The sequence below is a fragment of the Sturnira hondurensis genome, unplaced genomic scaffold (assembly GCF_014824575.4).
Source record: "Sturnira hondurensis isolate 20B ecotype Veracruz unplaced genomic scaffold, ASM1482457v3 Scaffold0021143, whole genome shotgun sequence".
NCBI classification, from domain to species: Eukaryota; Metazoa; Chordata; class Mammalia; order Chiroptera; family Phyllostomidae; genus Sturnira; species Sturnira hondurensis.
This window is the reverse complement of record NW_028093774.1, coordinates 24783861-24803274: the sequence shown is the minus strand read 5'-3', so window position 1 is coordinate 24803274 and position 19414 is coordinate 24783861. Positions and strand designations below refer to the sequence as shown.

Sequence of the window (19414 nt, the reverse complement as noted above, 5' to 3'; positions counted from 1 at the left end):
TATAAATATAAATTAGTTAGTTCAACCATCTTTAAGGGAAAATATATATCGCATGTATTTTATAAATATTAAAAAATCATATCCTTTGACTCAGAATCCAATTTCTACGATTTTATTCTAAAGGAAAACCCTGATCAGTGTGGCTCCATGGACTGAGCATCAGCCTATGAACCGAAAGGTTGCTGGGTTGATTCCCGGTCAGAGCACATGCCTGGGGTGCAGGCCAGCAACCAGTCAGTGTTTCTCTCCCTTTCTTTCTCCCTTCTGCCCCTCTCTCTAAAAATAAATAAAATCCTTTTTTAAAAAAAGGAAAAAAAACCACCCCAAATTCTCATGAAAGTTTAGCTACAAGAATTGTGATGAAAGACAACACAAAACAAACAACAACAACAAAACATCCTGTGAGGGAAGTGGTTAAATTCTGATACAGGCCCAGGATAGGATACCATGCTGTCATAATACGCTTTAGAACAGTTGTTCTCAAACAGTGTTCCATGAACCCCAGGAGAGCTGCAAAACTGAAACATTATTTTCATAATAACACTAAAATGTTATTTGCCTCTTTCACTGTGTCGACATTGCACTGATGGTGAAAAAGCAATGGTGGTTTGTAGAACTCCTGGTGTCCCCGTGCTAAGGAAGGCAGTGCGGCAGACGGTGCCAGTCATTAGTGTGTCCTTAACTGCCACATGCTGGCAGTAAAAAACAGATGTCAATTTCATGCAGGAATGTCCTTGATGAAGCAGTAAAAATAATTTCATCACATTTCAACCAGAGTGCACATCTTAATATTCTGTATGATGAAACGGGAGGTACACACGAAGCACTTCCACCAAGGATTGAAGGACAACACTGACTTTGTGGAACGTGTGTCTGTCGTCGTTTCCACTGTAAGCTAAACTGGCTGCTTTTTTCACGAACACTATTTTTACTTGAAACAACTGACAAACTACGGTTATTCAGACTTGAGTACTCGGCAGACATTCTCTCAAAACAAACAAGATGAACCTGTCATATCAAGGAAAACAACTGGTAGTATTTGTAGCCAATAATAAAATTCAGAAAACACTTATATTACCAATGGCTCAAGAAATCATTTCCCAATACTTAAAAACTTTTCTGATGAGATTGGTGGTGATATTAACAAATAAGATTTCTTAAAATATATAATGAAACATGTCAAGATGTGGAAAATCTGCCTAACTCAGCAAATCAGTGATCAATGTGTCATGGTTATAAAACAACACACAGGGCTCTTCTAACCTTTTAACAACCAGAGGAAGCAGGTATTGTTATCCTTATTGTTCAGGTGAAACTACAGATAAGCGAAACCACCACAAGGTGCAAAGCAACCCAGACTGTGAGCTGGGATCTGAATCCAGGTAATCTGGCTCCAGCGATTGCTCCTTACCATGACACAACACTGCCTCTCAAATACAACAGGGGCCACATCGCAAAACTGCCCAACTGAATTGCATACTGGAGAATACTCAACTCATTTTAAAGGACAAACCACTACTCAGCTCTAGCCAGTTACTGCCACAGAGGAATGCAGGCTCCAAGTGGCCCGATGTTCCAATTTTTCAAGAGAAACTAACAACCTGAGGAAGGCTTTAAAGGCAGAGTAAAAGATTTTAATGTAACAGACTATGAAAAGTTCTCTGATATGGTTTCACATTGTATATTGTAACTAATCTTTAAGAAACCCACTTGTTGCCCTGGCTGGTATGACTCAGTGAACTGAATGCCAGCCTGCAAACCAGAAGGTCGCTGGTTCGATTCCCAGTCAAGGCACATGCCTGGGTTGTGGGCCAGGTCCTCATCTGGGGGTGTGCAAGAGGCAACTGGTGGATGTATCTCTCACACATTGATGTTTCTTCCCCTCTCTCTAAAAATAAGTAAATAAATCTTTTGGGAAAAAAAAGGAACTTCCACTCACTGAGTTTTGGTAGAGTAACAAAGTAGAATATACAGTTATTTGATACTGCATTAAAATACTCTTCCCCTTTTTCTAATTACATATCTGTAAGGCTGAATTTTCTTTATATACATCAGCTACACCACTATAACAACAGAGTAAATGTAAGTATCTTCATAATGTCTATTACAACATTAAAGAGATTTGGAAAAATGTTCACAGTGTTACTCTTCTCACTATTGTTTATTTTACAAGTTACTTCTAATTAAAACATTATTGTTAATGTAAAGTTTATTACTGTATTCTTAAATAACCTTTAAACTTTCTCAGCTTTGAACTCTAATACAATAAAAATCAATAAGGTGCTCTCACCCTCCGGGAGCATTTGCTTTTCCCTTCCTCCTCTTTTCCCCCACGGGCATGCATCTCCTAAACGCTAAGGCAGTGGTCCTCAACCTTTTTGGCATCTGGGACCAGTCTCATGGAAGATCATTTTTCCATGGACCGGGGGTGGCGGGGATGACTCAAGCTCACCTCCTGCTGTGAGGCCCGGTTCCTAACAGGCCTGGACCAGTATGGGTCCACTGCCCAAGGATTGGGGACCCCTGCTCTAAGGGACCCTAGGAGATTTGCCACCAGAGGAGCAAAGAGCAGTGACAGCTCATCCCCAATCCCTCCCAGGCTAACAACCCTCTGAACCTGTCCCCAAGACGCCCTTCCCTGACCCTCCAGTGAGCTGACCGCAGCCCCGCCTGGGCTCACTTCTTTCCAGTAACATTTCCGGAGAAGCCAGCGCAGCCCCATCAAGTGTCTGTCCAGTTGCTTCTTCTGCCCTAGGCCTTTTCTTATTTCACTGTCCCCAGTCTTAATGATTTTTATTTATTTATTTTCAAAGAAAGGGGAAGGGAAGGCGAGAGGAAGAAGAACATCAATGTGTGGTTGCCTCTCACGCACTCCCTGTTGAGGTCCCCTATTGGGGACCTGACCTGCAACCCAGGCATGTGCCCTGACTGGGAATCAAAATGGTGACCCTTTGGTTCGCAGGCCGGTACTTAATTCACTGAGACACACCACACACGGCTCACTGTCCCCAGCTTTAATAAACATAGTCTTAAAAATTGCCTGAAAGGAAAAAAAAGATAAATATAATCAACATAAACTGAAATTCCTTGAGGTCTTCGATGATTTTTAAGAATGTAAAGAGGTCCCGAGGCTAAAGAGTTTGACAAGTTTTACTTTAAAAAGCAGTTCTCAACCAGAATGATTTTGTCCCCCAGGAGAATGTCAATGTTGGATTTCTGACTGTCACGCCTGAGGAGATGCTACTGGCACATACGGTTACAAGCCAGGGATAGTGCTAAACATCCTACAGTGCACAGGGCAGCCCCTGTGACAAAGGATTATCCAGCCCAAAATGTAAATGCTGTCGAGGCTGGAAAGCCCTGTTTTTCAAGAATATGCAATGACCTATGAAAATGTTAATATTATGTAAGAGAAAAGTTACAAAACAGCAGAGATGGCCTAATTTCCATTTTATTTTAAAAATATGTACATATGCACATAAAAAAGGCTAAAATATGTCCCATGTATCAAAAATGGTCATCCTGAGTAGGTGGAATACTCACTTTCTTTAAATATCCTTTTTCCCAAATTTCCTATAATTAATACATGATATTTTTAAAACTTATAAATAAGTGGGAAGCCTGTCTTATAAATGCCAAATTCTAATGACTTGCATGATTCAACAGGAAATTCTCAACAGTAAAGTATGGGATTAGTGAAATGTCAAAGAACAAAAGCTTCTTAAATTAAGGCTAGAGGAATATCAAAAAAATATCCCCCCAAAAACCCCAGATCCTCAGGGCCTCGACAACAGAAGGACCTTCAGAGAGGAAATTAAGGCGGTGGTGCTCCCAACCACAGACTGTCTCTACGTCCCGTCCCTTTCCTCTTGCCAGGGACAGCTCGCCTGGACAATATGCTCCTCCTGGTTATATGACATTTGCTCTTCATTCATTCTGAGCAGGTTATGACTTTTTAGGGTTTTTTCAATAAGAACACTGCCTGTCTGACTTTTGCAAAATTCCTTGCATAAAGAACACTGACAACACAACAAAGGCTTCTTTTCGCTTCTTGTTCAGTCCTAAAAAGACTGGACCAATTCAGGCCCCAGTACTTTCTTAGTCCTTCCAGGAAGGCACACAATACCCACCCTCAAGCAGGTATAAACAGAGATGTCAACTCTGAAACAAAATCAAGGCTGTTTGAAGCTGGTTGCCAAACACGTAAACTTCAGTGTTTTCTTGCTGGTATGTCTAAAGCAAAACACGTGCCTCAGACACCTATGGCAGAAAATGCACCGTGCACCAGGCCATCAAACATCATTATAGCATCTAAAAAAGAGAAACATAATCTCAGAGGCTCCACTTAGGTCACTTGGCCTAAAGGACTAACACAAAAGATATAACTGGAGCACTGGCTGGGTGGCTCAGTTTGTTGGAGTGTCATCCTATACACCAAAAGGTTGTGGGTTTGAACCCCAGTTAGGGCACACACCTAGGTTGTGGGTTCAATCCTTGGTCAGGTGGACACGGGTACAGGAGGCAACCAATCCCTGTTTTTCTCCCACATCGATGTTTTTCTCTGTCTTTCTCCTCCCTTCCCTCCTACCCCAGTTTCCTCTCTAAAATCAGTAATAAAACATATCCGTGAGGATTTTTTAAAAAGATACAACTGGAGTTTAAATACAAGACTTGAATGGAAGGAAATTCAGAATGAGGGAAGTTGTGTAACAAGATCTGACAGGCATCTGGATTTGCAAAACATTCCTCCTCCTCCTGAGTAATGTTCTTGGAAGGAAACACAGACTTTCCAAAGTGAAGAAGTACAGGCAGGCTAAGAACAAAAACTGGAGGCCCGGCCAGAATGACCATCCTCCTGCCTCTGCCCTGGAAAATCTCTACTTACTCATCTGTAAAATAATGGGACACCATCAACTTACCCAAAACAACCATGTTTGCCCTGGCTGGGTTACTCAGTCAGTTAGAAGAGGGGTGTTCAGATCTGCCAAGGTTGCGGGTTCAATCTCCAGTCAGGGCACATACAAGAAGCAACCAATGAGTGCATAAATAAGTGCAACAACAAATTGTGTTTCTCTCTCTAAAATAAATAAATAAATAAATAAATAAATAAATAGAAAACTATTTTCAAGGACAAGGAAACCACCTATCAAATGTACCGGCAGAGTAAGCCCCCTGAAGAGTTTAACACTCTACTTGAGTGAGTCCCTCACAAATGCAGAACCTCCTAACTTTCCCTACTGAGGGGCCCGGTCAGAAGACCCACAGTTTAACCCTGACTGCACTACTCAACTAGCAGTGAGCTACTGGGCAAATCACTTTACTCTTTGCTCCTTTTCATCACTAGTCCTTTGTAGCAACAAAATTCCATGATTCTACAGAGAAAGCACATCAGTAGTATAAGATCACAAGTGAGAATGGTGAAATCAGGACTAACCTAGATTTCTTAAACTGCTTTTTAAAAAGATTACTTATTTTTAGAGAGAAGGGGAGGGAGGGAGGAACACTGGGAGAGACACAGTTGCCACTCCTATGCACTGGACTGGGAATCCAACCTGCAACCTTTCGCTTTGCAGGCCAATGCCCAAACAACGGAGCCACAGTGGTCAGGGCCTCAGCTTCTTTAGTGACGACATTCCACAACATGAAAGACGTTCTACAGCCAACTGGCTATATACCTGAAAAACTGCAATTCCTAAAAACCCTTCTCAGGGCCAATCTACTCACTGGAGGAGGCCAAATTTCACTCCAGACTAAACTGCTGGGCAGGTAATGCACAACACTAAGCCTGTAGCATGGTTTTAATATCAACAGCATATCTACTTTTAGTTACAAACACTTCAGAAAAAAACTCCCAACTCAGAGGAGAATCATTCCTCAAAGCACCTTTCCCCAAAATCAACTTTGAAAACTAACAACCTACAGGAAGACTTAAAAAAATGTACATGTGAACAGCAGAATAAAATCTCTAAGAGGAGGTACACAGAAAAAAGGGGGTAACTTAGCCTTTGAACTTAACATTTTCTTAATAGTTGCCCCTCATACACCTTCTAATAAGACAAGGAATGGGATTAACAGATCTTACTGTCTCTCAGGCTCAATCCCTCACCTTAAAAGTGGCAGCTGAAGTGTTCACTCCGCAGCACACACATTGAAATTGGAATGATACAGGAGATTGGCAGGGCTCCTGCACCAGAAAAAACAGGCGGCGGCTGAAAGACGGGATGTGGGGAGAAATGGAGGTTTGGAGAATTTTCCACCAGAGGCGTTCAATGGTGAATGGGAAGCTATAAGAGACTAAAGCTTTGGATTTTCCTGAGTACCAGACGGCTGGGATATTATGTGTAAGTGGCCGTATAACTTATCATCCAAACTAGGGCCTTTTTGAGAATGGAAGGAGCACTAGTAATTATACCAAGACAATGGAGAAATTGGGATGATCTCAAGTGAACCAGGATATATGGTCACCTTAGTTATGAAGGATCCTGCAGGCAGCAAGGCAGGCAGGGGGACCTACAGAGTTACCTTATCAACCATATAAAGTAATCTTACCTCACCTTATCAACCAGCAGGAGGCCCAGCAGAGGCAAAAGGGAAGATGGGAATCTGCCTTTCTGCCACCATCATCTCTGCTATCTGGGCCTATTTAAACCTATCAATGTCCTCAAATGCCATTTTCTTGTTGATTTGTACAGCCCTGGAATATTACTTCCACTTTAAAAACGGCCCCAGTAGGAAAATGACATTCAGAGTACATGGACTTGATCTCTAAGGCATATCAACTCTGAATCCTGAGAGGTACGTGATAGAATCTCGGTATTCAACACTGCAAAGTGCAAGGAGGCAGCAAGGAAAGTGTGAACATGAAGGCACGGAAACAGCAGTCAACTACAGTGACAAAATACCATTGTGATGTCTTTCCTGAAATCCCTCAGGAAAACTGTTGTGAAAAGCAAGGGAACCTAAAAGCAAAACCTACAGAGCAGCCCTCCTTATTCACCCAATCAGTGAACAACCTTAGAAATAAAATGCCTTCTTTTTTACAGAAGAATGAGGTTGCTAGTGACATAAGCAAATCTGATTGAAGAGAACACTACACTTCCAGGTCATTAAGGATTAAACAGGCTTATCGTCTGATCTCAGAGTTATACCTCCTTTTATGACACTGTGTCTGTGGAAAAAGCACTTCCAAATAACTTTCCAAGTGAGTGCTCTCTGGGCAAATAATCCCGCATTAGGTTGTTTAAAACTTCTTCTAAAAAGCATTTTATTTTGAACCATAGTATTCATCTGTGCCTCAGGCATATTTTCTCCCCATGTATAATTATGAGGAAAGATACATATTTCTGTTGGTTGAAATTCAGCCAAATGCACTCAACTAGCAGATATCAAACTCAAATTACAGGCCCAGTATATATCTATATCTATCTATTGATATATATTGTTTGTATTTTTAGTTGGGCTAATGGAGAAGAGGAACCAATTTAGTAATAAGAGTATACTTAACTCTTTTTTTAAAAGATTTTACTTAGTTATTTTTAGAGAGAGGAAGGGAAGGAAAAAGAAAGGGAAAGATCTATGTGTGGTTGCCTCTTGCATGCCCCTTACTGGGGACCTGGCCCTCAACCCAGACATGTGCCCTGACTGGGAATTGAACCAGCGACCCTCTGGTTCGCAGGACAGCGCTCAGTCCACGGAGCCTCACTAGCCAGGGCCAGCGTACGCTTACTCTTAATTAGACTAAAGCAGTGAGTTTAATGCAGTGTGAGGTTAATCACATGATTTACGTAAACAAGTGTGTAACACACAAAGTGTAAAAAGTAGACTTTACACAACTGCCACGACCAAAATCCAGGTGAAGTCATTTCTAGCGCTAAGAGAAATCTGCCTGAGGCTGCATACAGCAGCTGTGACCAGAACAGCCCTTGCTGGCTCCAAGCCAGCACCACCCCCATTCCTGTTTACACACGAAGGGGGAAAAGCAGTTAGCAAAGTATCCAAGTGACAGCATTAAGAGACAAGAATGTAGGAAAAAAGTCAAATCCTTTTAAAATGCATGTAACATTCTAAAAATTTCAGAGCAGACAGCAGCACGTCTTGGAGCTCATGCAGACCCAGGCGGGCAAGTCCAGCTCTACCACAAACTACAGAAGCTTCCACAAGTTAAGTTCTCGAAGCCTCAGCTTCCTCATACGTAAAATAAGAATAATAATACTATCCCTACCTTAGGAAGATTCTTTTAGGCACTAGATGTGATCATTCATGTAAATGTGCCTAACATAAAAAAAGCCCCCAAATAATATTTGATAAATAACATGATCAAACATTAGCTGTTTTTATTATTCAACATTTACTTTATAAACAGCAATGTCTCAGTTGAACATCAGGTGAGGCATCCTATTTAATTTTGTAGACACTGGGGAACACTGTAGATATTTGAGGAATCAGCAAGGGATGTGCGGAAATAAGAGTTTAGTCTTAGGAAGCTTTTATCGTGTTGGCAGTGGTGACCAGTAAGTTTAAAGCGGCAAAGAACAAAAGCTAAGGAAGCACCTACTGGAACAAAATTTTCTACAAAGACCAAGGTAATAATCTTTTTTTCAGCCCTAGAATTATATTTCACTTCATTTTAACCAGAAACAATATATAGTAATATCCGTTTTTCCCACTAATGTCCTACTTGTTCTCTACATCACAGAACCCTCAGCAGTCATTTACCAATGTCCTTCCTTGATTCTTCAGAACTTAGTTATGACAGCTAATACAAAATGTTCGAATCCCCTTGTCTTTCTAGACTACAGGTTATACTGGCCATTTTCCAAGTGGCAAATAAGACATATAAAGTGCTTTAACAGGGGGTGTGGTACACATTACAATTACATGCTAAATCAATAGTTATTATAGCTATTAAAATTAAAGAACCACACATAAGTTCACATTAAATATTTTAATGAATAAACAAACATGATACTTGTGTGGGACAAGTTAATTTTACAGCAAGACACAGAAATACCATGTATCATCTAAGAGGAGCAACTAGAGTTGTATATATGCTGAGAAATTGCTAGCATTCAGCTTTTAATTCTTTAAAAAAGATACAGAAAAACTGGCCTGCCCTATAAGAAAAAAAAAAAAGAGAAAGAAACCTGTAACAAGGCAACTTAGAAACAGGCCCCACCCCCAGGAGCTCTGCCTCTCCCTCCCCCAAGCACTGCAGTGCCTTTACTTCCCCGCCTTCCCTCAGGCCAGGGGCCCTTCTACCACCTTGGTAACTTTCTAAATAACCTTTGTCTTACAATTTGAGGTGGGGGGGGGGGGGCGGTGAGAAAGAAAGAAAAGGAACAGACCCTCCATGGGAGCAATGAATTGCCAGACCTCGACTTAGGTCAGGACGGCCAAAGGCTAACTGGGCAGCTCTGGGCAAGTCTCTTTTCCATTGCTCCACTCCTTTTCCACGATGGGAAGACCTTTCCTTCCCTCTGACTCAATGAGGAAGAAAAGAAGATATAAAAAAGGTTACCTAATGCAATATTTCCCAAGCTTCAGTCAATCTTGATCATCTTTTGATTTCTGCTTTAACTGTATAACATATGCACCATTATTTTTCTTTAATTTTTTAAAATTTAACCACACCTTAAGCAATAAAACCATTAAAATAACATTTTATACATGCTAGTTAACTTTTCTAATAGGTAAAAATAAGTGTACTATTTTTTTAATCCTCACTTGAGAATGTTTGATTTTAGAAAGAGAAAGGAAGCAAGAGAAAGAAACATCGTGAGAAATATTGATTGGGTGGTTGCCTCCGGCACCGGGCTCCTTCTGGGGATGGAAGCTGCAACACAGCGATGTACCCTGGGGGGGACTGAACTCACAACCTTCTGGTGTATGGGATGATGGTCCAAACAACTCAGCCACCTGGCTGGGGCTAAATGTACTAATTATTAAAATTTAAATATTCATTAGAAGATCACCTAAAATCAGCTTACATACCCAAACTCTGGCAAGTAGTAACCTAACCCTTCTAACTTAAAATCAAAATTTTTAAAGGACAGAGAATTAAGTAGGTAAGAAATGTAACTAAAAAAAAAGATATGTAATTTCATATTCTCACAATAATCTAGGGGTAACTCCTACAAGATTAATATCCAGTTCTTTAATTGTAAGAAACAGTATCTTGTAGGGCACCCAAAATTCAAAACAGAATTGATTCCTTCTTCATTTCCATTTGAATTAGGATTTTAGTACCTTTAACTTGAAAAGGCTTTAATTCCACCCTTGAGTATATAAATCCAGACTAAAACAATGAGAAAAGCAATTACTTCTTTCTTGAAACCACACACACAAAAAAGCATGAAAATCAAACACTGTTTATTAGCGATGGAAGTGCTCAATGCATAAGGAAATAAACGCATCCACTTCTTAACTCAGCATTCAGAAAGCAGTATCCACTTGCGTCTCAAGATTTACTAGGCAAAAAAGTTTCCCTGATCTGAACGATTCTAACCGTCTGTATCTGACAACCAAATCTATCAATTACCAGTGAATAAGCACACACCTGCACCTGGCAGACACCTCCTTTCAATGTGGTGACTGAGGGCTGCCGCTTTCAGGAATTCTTAATAATCAAAAATGATTTCGTGTAAGTCAAGTCAGTGATGATTCCTTGAACAATACTGATCAAAGACAACTTTTTGATGTGCTAATACCGTCTAATGAGATTAGTGGCCATCAGTTAAACCTCACTAGGTTATAGTTAGGCAGAAGTGGCAAACGGGGCAGAATTCTAAATTTGCCAATCTTTGATAGATGCCACTTAGCTAACTGAAGAACAAGCAGGGAAAATAATATGTGTCTATAAATATCCATGTTACCTTATCCTTACCACATGATCTCTATCATTTATCATAGCAATGTTCTCCAAGGCCATCTCTATAAGCCTTGTTTCTTTCCGACTAAAGCTCACAAGCAAGAGGATTTCTGCCATGTTAAGCACCGTAAACCAGGGGAAAATCAAATATCTACTGAAGTATCATAAAGCAGAGAGGGAAGATTAAAAAGGGTCACGTGCTGTTACAAATGAGAAGTAAATGCTCCTAAATGCTAGCTTATTGGGAGCACGATTTATACCTGATTCACATCTCTGTTCTTCTCATAGCTCCTGTCTTATAAACAGTATGCACTCAAAAACTATTTGCTAAACCAATAAATAGAACAAAGAATGAAATTTAAAACCTTCAAAACAGAAGAAAGCCCAGAACAAAATCCAAGAACTGATCCCCTAATCACCTTGTCAAAATGTTAAGTACTAAGACAGCTTTTCAAAGTCAGAAATCTGTCTGACCAAGAGCCATATTCCTCCCGACAAACTCACCACTGGATCAAGAAATTCATTCTAATTAAACTCATGAGAAGTTTAATAAAGTCAAACTTTAACTGGCTAAAGCCAAATACTTTACCTATAGATAATATGCTCTAGTGTAAGTTCACTTACAAAAACCCGATTCTATAATATAAAATGTGATATAACCAATGACTGGGCAACAGAAAAAGATCATTAATTAATGGGTTCAAATTAAGCATACAGTTATTATCACAGCTGTTATTTGGTGCTTAAAATCTGACTTGATGACTATACTGGGATACCTCGTCATAGCTGATGAGGTTATTCAAAAAAGCATTTTTAACAGTTCGCTTCACTGAGATCTTTCTCAATTTTTTACATTGTACCCTGCCATGTACAAGAAATGTTAGATGTTAATGGTGTCAATTTCCTAAAACAGCAATTTTCAACCTTTTTCATGCCATGGAACACAAACTAATTAGTAAAATTCTGTGGCACACTAATACGTGTATTTTTGCCAATCTGACAAATAAAAAAATAGGTAAAAATTTGCCCTGATCAGTGTGGCTCAGTTGTTTGGGCATTGTTCCACTAAGGAAGAGGTCATTGGTTCGATTCCTGGTGAGAGTATATGCAGAGACTGCAGGTTTTGTCCCTGATTGGGGTGCATTCAAGAGGCAACAACATATTGAAGTTTCTTTCCCTCTTTTTCTCCCTCCCTTTCCCTCTCTCTAAAAATAAATGAATAAATAAAATCTCTTTTTCTTATTGTATAATTTTGATTCATTCACACAAGATGGCTATTGTGTTGGCTATTGTCATTTTTGTTTTTAATTTGACAATCCAAGGGAAAAAGATCAGTGCTCCTGATTAACCAGTCAGGTACTGCATATTTTAAAAATTCTTGCTGTGCACCAGTTGAAAATAATTGTCCTAAAAGCTTTTTGTGAGCTTCAAGTTCAACAACAAAAATAACATTTGCAACAGCAGTAGCAACCAGAGCAACAGCATAGGCTAGGCCCTCGTGCTAAGTAAGAACTTTACAAATGTGATTTCATTCGGTCCTCACCACAACCCTGTGAGGTATTACTGTCCTTATTATATGGATGAGGAAACAGAGGTTAAGTGACTTGTCAAAGGTAATCCAGTTAGCAAGCAGTTAAGCTGATGATGTTCACACCCCCATCCCACTGCCTGACTCCAGGGTTCATGCTCTTAATCTCTCTATATAACTGTGGATACTTAGAATATTCAATACAGAGACCCACGTGAAATAGAAATCAAACTAGCCCTGGCTGGTGTAGCTCAGTGGATTGAGCACAGGCCTGCGAACCACACAATCAAGGTTCGATTCCCAGTCAGGACACATGCCTGGGTTGCAGGCCAGTTCCCAGCAGGGGACACACGAGAGGCAACCATACATTGATATTTCTCTCCCTCTCTCCTTCCTTCCCCTCTAAAGATAAATAAATAAAATCTTTTAAAAAAGAAATCAAACTAAATAGTTATCCCAGTTATAAACAGAAGGCCAGTTATAAATAGAAGATTGAGTTACAATCCAAGTCAGATATACACAGAGAATTCTGATGGGTCTGTCAATCAGATCTCAAGATGTTCATCTTCTTCTCAAAGAAAAAAGACAAGTTTAGCAAACATATAAAGGACTTGATTCTAGGGAAAAGAAGAAACATAAGAGGAGGCAATGAAGGCAATGGAAAGTACTAGATGCAACCAAAAACTTAAAATTAAACCCAGGATATCCCCTAAATATGTACTAGCATAACATCCTTGATGTTGCTGGGATCTCTTGCAACTAGAACTTCAACATACATTGTTCCTCATCCCTCAAACAACACATAAATATTTTAAGAAGAGGCTGAAAGCATCAAGCACAAACTGTTCCATATAAAAAGTAATATTCACTCAAACCCATGCAGTTTGCGAATTACCTTTACACATAACATTTCACCGAGGACTACTATCCTGTTAGGTTGTGAGAGCAATTCGTTATTACCATTTTACAAATGAGGAATGAAGGGATTTACCTTCAGACTATTTGTGACTGGTCGAGCCTCCAACTTCTATCACGTGGCACAAAATCCCAGGCGCCTTCCACACCACACTGTGCCTCCTCATTCCACATCAAAAGGTCATGAAACTATTCTGTCTGCCCCATTTGCACAGGTTCATTAATGATACCGGAAGAACAAGTGTCATCTAATAATGATACCACAGGTTATAAAGGGGAAAGGAAACAAACTCAGCATTTTCTGAGAGGCCTGGCACTCTGTTTAACTCCCAACCTAAACTTCACCTAATGTAGTTCTCACACCAGCCCTTCAGTAAGTGTGGATATTTCTTTTCCATTGCATAGTTCAAGAAACAGACACAGAGAGGCTCAGCAACCTAAGATCACACGTTAAATGACACAGCAGTGATTTTTACCATGTGTATGCTATACCACACTGCCTTACATGCTATTACAGTAATGTCCTTTTCTGATCAACAACAAAGAAAGTTACTATTTAGATTAAAATATTTCAATGTTTTAAAATGTCAAAAAACCATCCTGCTACTTGTTGCTGTCACAACCTCTCTCAGCTGATCACCTTTTCTCCTTCCTGATTTTCTCTGGTTTACTCTTAATATCTGCTGGCTTCACTGTGCCCTGGAAAGAGAGCTGGCTGTTCGAACAAAAAGAGCAATGAGGTAGCCTTAACAAATAGCATTTTATAAAACCCAAGGAATCATGCAAATATTATTTTTGCCCTAGGTCTAATTTAATTCCATCAAATAGTATGCATCAGTTACAAGAAACAGAAGCCTGACCAGTTAGGAAAGGAGAAGAATGAGCAAACTATAAACAATCACCACTTTATAATCACCACTTTCTGAGGACTTTAGCCAATCCAGACCAGATCTAAGAGCAAAATGCATAAAAGTAATCTCATTACCATCCTAGAAACCCGGCCACCCACCACCTTACTGTGAAGCATTAGGAACAAACAGCATTAACCTCAAAGTACTATGTGCCTTTCCCCTCAGGTGTTAACTACTAAAGAACAATGACAGACCAAATGTAAACATGACACTATAAATATGGAAAAGATTGTTGAAAGACTCTCCAGAACAAAATTTAATTAGCATTAACAAATTAAGCTGTATTTCTTATTCCCAGAGGGGGCTTCCTTATCTGAAGCGAACAGGAGGAACATTCTGTTAGCCCAAGTTATAGTCAATGGGATTTGAGTAGCTAAAAAGGATTTGAAGTAAAATGCTATCTTCTGGGAACAAATAAGAAAACCTAAGTCTATCTGAGCTAAACTGGAGGGGTGGGTGGAAAAGCCAGCTGGAAGGACTAAAAACAGGGCAGCAGTAGATAAAAACGAAACAGGAAGAACTGAGCTACAGGAAGTATGAGGGGAAGGAGGAGGAATAGGGGCAAAGAAGGCTGGAATCCAGAAAGTACTGCTGGGTATGGGCAAGTCAGACTTAGAAAAGTAAGGAAACAAATGCCTAGAACCAGGCTTGTCGGAGCCTGCCCTGTGGAAAGGACTCAGCTTCCACAGACTAAAACTAAGATAAAGTAAATGAAGTGGTCAAGACTAGAGAATGCAGAGTTCATTTAAGACACAGAGGAAGTTCCTGAAGAAGGATCACTATAACTGGTAGAGAACAGAGGCAACTTTTTAGTACTTTTCAGAAAATGTTAACTTCAAATGGGTGAATCATATGACATGTGAATAATATCTGAATAAATCTGTTATCTTTAAAAAGTGTGTTAAATTGGGCAATGTATGACTATATTTATAATTTAATTGAAATGATTAGTTCAGTCTATAAAAGAGCCCCCTCCCCCCAAGTCCCTAACCACTAAGGGTGAGTTTACTAGTGTCTGGGAGCATCTGCTGTAACACATTAGTCTGGAAAGGAGTCAGGATTTTATGAATACAGAAGCAGCAATTGAGGGGAGAGATTATCCACCTAACCACTGGGAGATTTTAGAGACCTTCCCTCATTTTGCCTTTGGAATTTTTGGCCCTGTGGGGCAAGAAAGCTTTTGTTTGGGGTATGCCTTGAAGTGGATGATCAGGTTTCTTCCGGGGATTATCTAGGGCCAAAATCTACCTAGTCAAAGAGAAAACGACCTGGGGTGAAAAGTCAAGTCAGTTCTGGAGAAACCCAAAATGTTCACCGTGAAATGATCACACATGTCTCATCCCCAAATTGGACTATCCCCCCGTACCACCTCGACTGATAATCACGAAGAAAGGCCGATGCTCGGCCATGATCCCAGAAGTTTCTGGCAAGCTGCCCACTGACGTAAATTACAAAATCATTCAGGGGACCAGCCTGGGTGAAGCGAGGCGCCACGTCCAGCGCTGGACTCTCTGCTCCACTCAATGTAGGAAAAGGGATGAGGAGGGTAGAAGGCTAGCGGGAACACCAGATCACCCGTATTCGCCCTCCTCTGTTTGGCTGGATTTCGGGGAGCCGCCCCCAGCATACCTCCATCCCCACTCGCCCGCCTTGGGTCCGCGAGCCTCGAAAGGAGGGCGGCGGCGGCGAGCGCCCCCTCCAGCCCCAGGCACTCCTCCCCCGGGGCAGCTGTCGCTGCGGCTGGCCCCGGCCCCGGCCTTCCCGGGAGCAATAGGCTATCGATTCAGCTGCCTGTCGCTAGGAGCCCCGGGAGAGCGAGGCCTACATCGCCCGGCCGGAGCCCCGGCCTCGATTTCGCCACTTTCCCCGACACCGGCGGTGGAGCCGGGAGCAAGCCAACCCACCAGGGAGGGAGGGAGGAGGAGCAGAGACCACCTGCAACTGCAGCCGCGGGGAGGGGTTTGCGGGCGCGGGGCTCCCGCCAACAAGTCTCCAGGGGTCGCCCAGTTGCCACCCCCTGCCACACAAGTTGCGCATTCAAGTTCAGGCCGGCGCCTTTTCGCCCCCAGAGCCCTCGAAACCATAATAAAAACATGACGAAAGGAGATGGAGCTGGGCCCGTAAGGGCACCGAGGGGGGCGGCCAACTGCAACCCGCCGCCAGTCACCTCCGCTCTGCTCAGCCAGCCAGCCCCCGACCCCTTCGGCGGCTAGCCCTGTCACGGCCCTGCTCCAAGGCCCCTACCCCCAGGACTCTGGCGACCTGGGCTCGAGCTCCGCCTTGCCTCGGGCGCGCCTCGGCCTCCTCCCCCTCCAATCCCCAAAATGCCCCCACACCTTTTCAAGTACGCGGAGGAAGAGTTTCCCATCAAACTTTGTCAAGCGGTAACCTCGCCCCCCTCCCAACCCACACTTTCGGGGCACTCGGAAGGAGAGATCACTTTACACTTGGGATGAAGAGAATTAAGGATCTGTCAACCATTTTGGGTCTTTTTTATAAAGACATCCTCTCCTTCCCCTCCCTCCCTCCCCTTGCAATGGTTTTAATTTGACACCAACCCTTCCCACCGCAGAAGGGGGGGGGGTTAGGAGGGAGGAGGTGGGGACGGAGGGCAGGAGGAGGGTGGTGAGGGAGAGCGAAACGGGGAGATTGGAAAGGGGCCGGGAGGCGCAGGGAGGGGAAGGGGGTTGATTTACCTGAAACCAGCCACTGGCCTCCATTGTTGGAGAATTCAATGGCATTGACACAGCCGAAGTGGCCGAGGAGGTCCTTCTTGTAGAGGTTTCTGCAGCCCCGCAGGCGTCTCCGCTGAAAGTCCTGAGTGAGCAGGGGGTCCCCGTGCAAGCCCCGCTGGGACAAGAAGCCCACCACTGACCTCATGCTGCCCCCCAAGCCAGCTCTCCTCTTCATCCTGGAACCGCCGCCGCCGCTCGCGCCGCCGCCCCTCCCTCGGCCTCACGCGCGGCCGCCGCGCTCCCCCCACCCAGCCCTCCCCCCGCGCTGCTATCCGGATGGTTCTTTAACCAGCCATAGCAGACGGAGCGAGGTGTGCAGACACTCGGTGGCGTTCGCGGCTTCCTGATGGTCCCCTCCCTCCCCTCTCCCCGGCTCCTCCAGGCTCCTCCCTCTGCTTCTCCGCCTCCTGCAGCAGCTGATCCCCAGCTGTGGCCGCGCTTCCGCGGGCCGCAGGCGCCGGGAGAACGCGGGCGGCGGCTGCCCCTCCCCCGCCGCGGGCTGCTGGCCGGAAGAACGCGGGCGGCGGCTCAGCTTTCCCGCCGCAGCTTCACCTCGCGCGAGGACCCAGGTGGCGCTGGGCGGCGGCCCCGCGGCACCCCCCTGGTCGCTGCACTCTGTTAAGTTGAAGGCGCGTAACAATCAAAAGTGGTCGCGGGGCTGCGGGCTCCCCTTGCCCTCCCGGAGGCCAGTGGTCCATCGCCTACTGGAGGCCCAGCGCCGGGACGAGTTCGACTCCCCGTTCTTTTTTTTCCGGTCGGGAAAATGCAGCCCGAGGGGGCACAGAGATGAGGGAGGACTGCGGGCGGAGGCTCCGGTCGTGTTCCCTCAGTTCCTCTCCTCCTGAGGTGGCCCGAACCTTGTCCAAGGGAAGGGACCCAGGAGTTAGGACTGGACTCGGGGTAAGGTTGCTTGGGGATTTTGTGGGTGCATCCGTTCCTACCCCCACCAAATACATTTTTAACACTGCCCCCTTAATTCTGTGCCCTAATTCTCCCTCCAGCCATTCAGTAAAAAAGGCTAAATTGAACCGTCTGGTAGATAGGTAATAGAACAGTATATGGGGAAAAGAGGGTGGAGGAGGATCTTAAAGAAACGAAAAAAAATATGCCCAAACCGAGTGGAGTAAGCGCTGAGAAACAGGAAGTACTTGGGTCCATTAGTTCCAAGTACATTTGCAAAACACAAGAAGCGTTATTCGGAAATAGGAATATGCATTTTATTTCCTTGAGTGCGCGGTGAGGTCCTCTTCTGGGTCTTAAGAGCGTGTTTCTGAAGCTGTACAGCTGTTAACCAGCTGCTGGTTCCAGGCCAGAAGTAGCTGCACTTCAGTAGGCTAGGAAAGATCCTTGGCCTTGACCCCAGTGAAGTGAGTGGAGTCAAGTGCTTTGGAATCCTACCAGATACAACAAAAAGCCCCCTTTTCAGTGCATCTTCCTTTTCCTATTTAGCTATCCTGTCATCGAATGGTAATAAGCTATTAGAATAAGCGGGTGTCAATTTTGCCCTTTGAATGCATCCTCTGTGCTAGAGATGGCATATGGGTAGTCAGTTTTGTACACCACCATACAAGATGAGCTGAACATGGAAGAGGTTGGTTCACCCATCAAGAAAAATCACCTACTTCTACTTTTTGGACAGTGACAATGATAAGATTACTAATATTCTAGTGACAGATATGCAAATAAATGTTCAACTTAAAAGTCAATATTATCACAAATATTGCTGAAGTTAACAGCAATTCACCGAATTCCAGAAATTATGGTTTAAATGGAACATTAATTTACTAAGTAGGAAAATGGATAGTGCTTAAACTTTTTTTCTTTATTCTCAGAATGCGTCATCATGTTTATTCGTTATAAAAGCTCTATAAGAATCAGTAGTAGTATACCAGCTTGGTCAAAGATTTAAAACACCCAACATCTTTGTCTATCAATAACATAATGTGTAATTAAATCATTTTGTGACTATATCATAGTGTTTTCCATTCTGCTTATAAGCTCTTTGAGAGCAGGGACCATATTTGTTCTGCCCATGGGTTCATACATCCAGAGCCAACACATGCCAGCATTTAGTGGCCACCAAGTACGTTAATGAACTTACGAAGTGGAGAGGAATTTGGAAAGGAAGGTAATGACTTCGGGTGTGGGATGTGTTGAGGTTGAGGATCTGTGCTTCATTCCAGTGGAGACAATTTCAAGGCGTTTCCCACTTTAGTGTTTCTTTGCTTGACATACTCATTCCACACATTAAAAAATGGAGCCTCTGGCTCCTTTCAATTAATAGGACATCATTTATACCTATCTTATTTGCCTGGGGTAGGGGACTTGGGCATAGTAATGGTGTGATTGAAGTGACCTTCACTGTGGCAATATTTAAGACACAATTCTCCTCTCCCCTCTTCAGCATATATCTCTTCTTCACAACTTTATATGAAACTTGATTTTCCCCAGTGTCTGG

General features: G+C 43.0%; 1 protein-coding gene across 2 annotated transcripts in view; it reads right to left on the bottom strand.

The window, feature by feature from the left end:
- DCAF5 (DDB1 and CUL4 associated factor 5) overlaps window positions 1-17310 on the bottom strand; it is a 93892-nt gene extending 76582 nt beyond the window's left edge. Inside the window, exon 1 of one of the 2 annotated variants that reach the window (XM_037031682.1) lies at window positions 16918-17310. In XM_037031682.1, coding sequence (XP_036887577.1) covers window positions 16918-17131 — 214 coding nt within the window. In that variant the 5' untranslated portion in view covers window positions 17132-17310. The remainder of the gene's footprint in view (window positions 1-16917) is intronic. The other variant, XM_037031683.1, reaches the window with a different exon arrangement.
- Between the last annotated feature and the right edge of the window lie 2104 nt (window positions 17311-19414).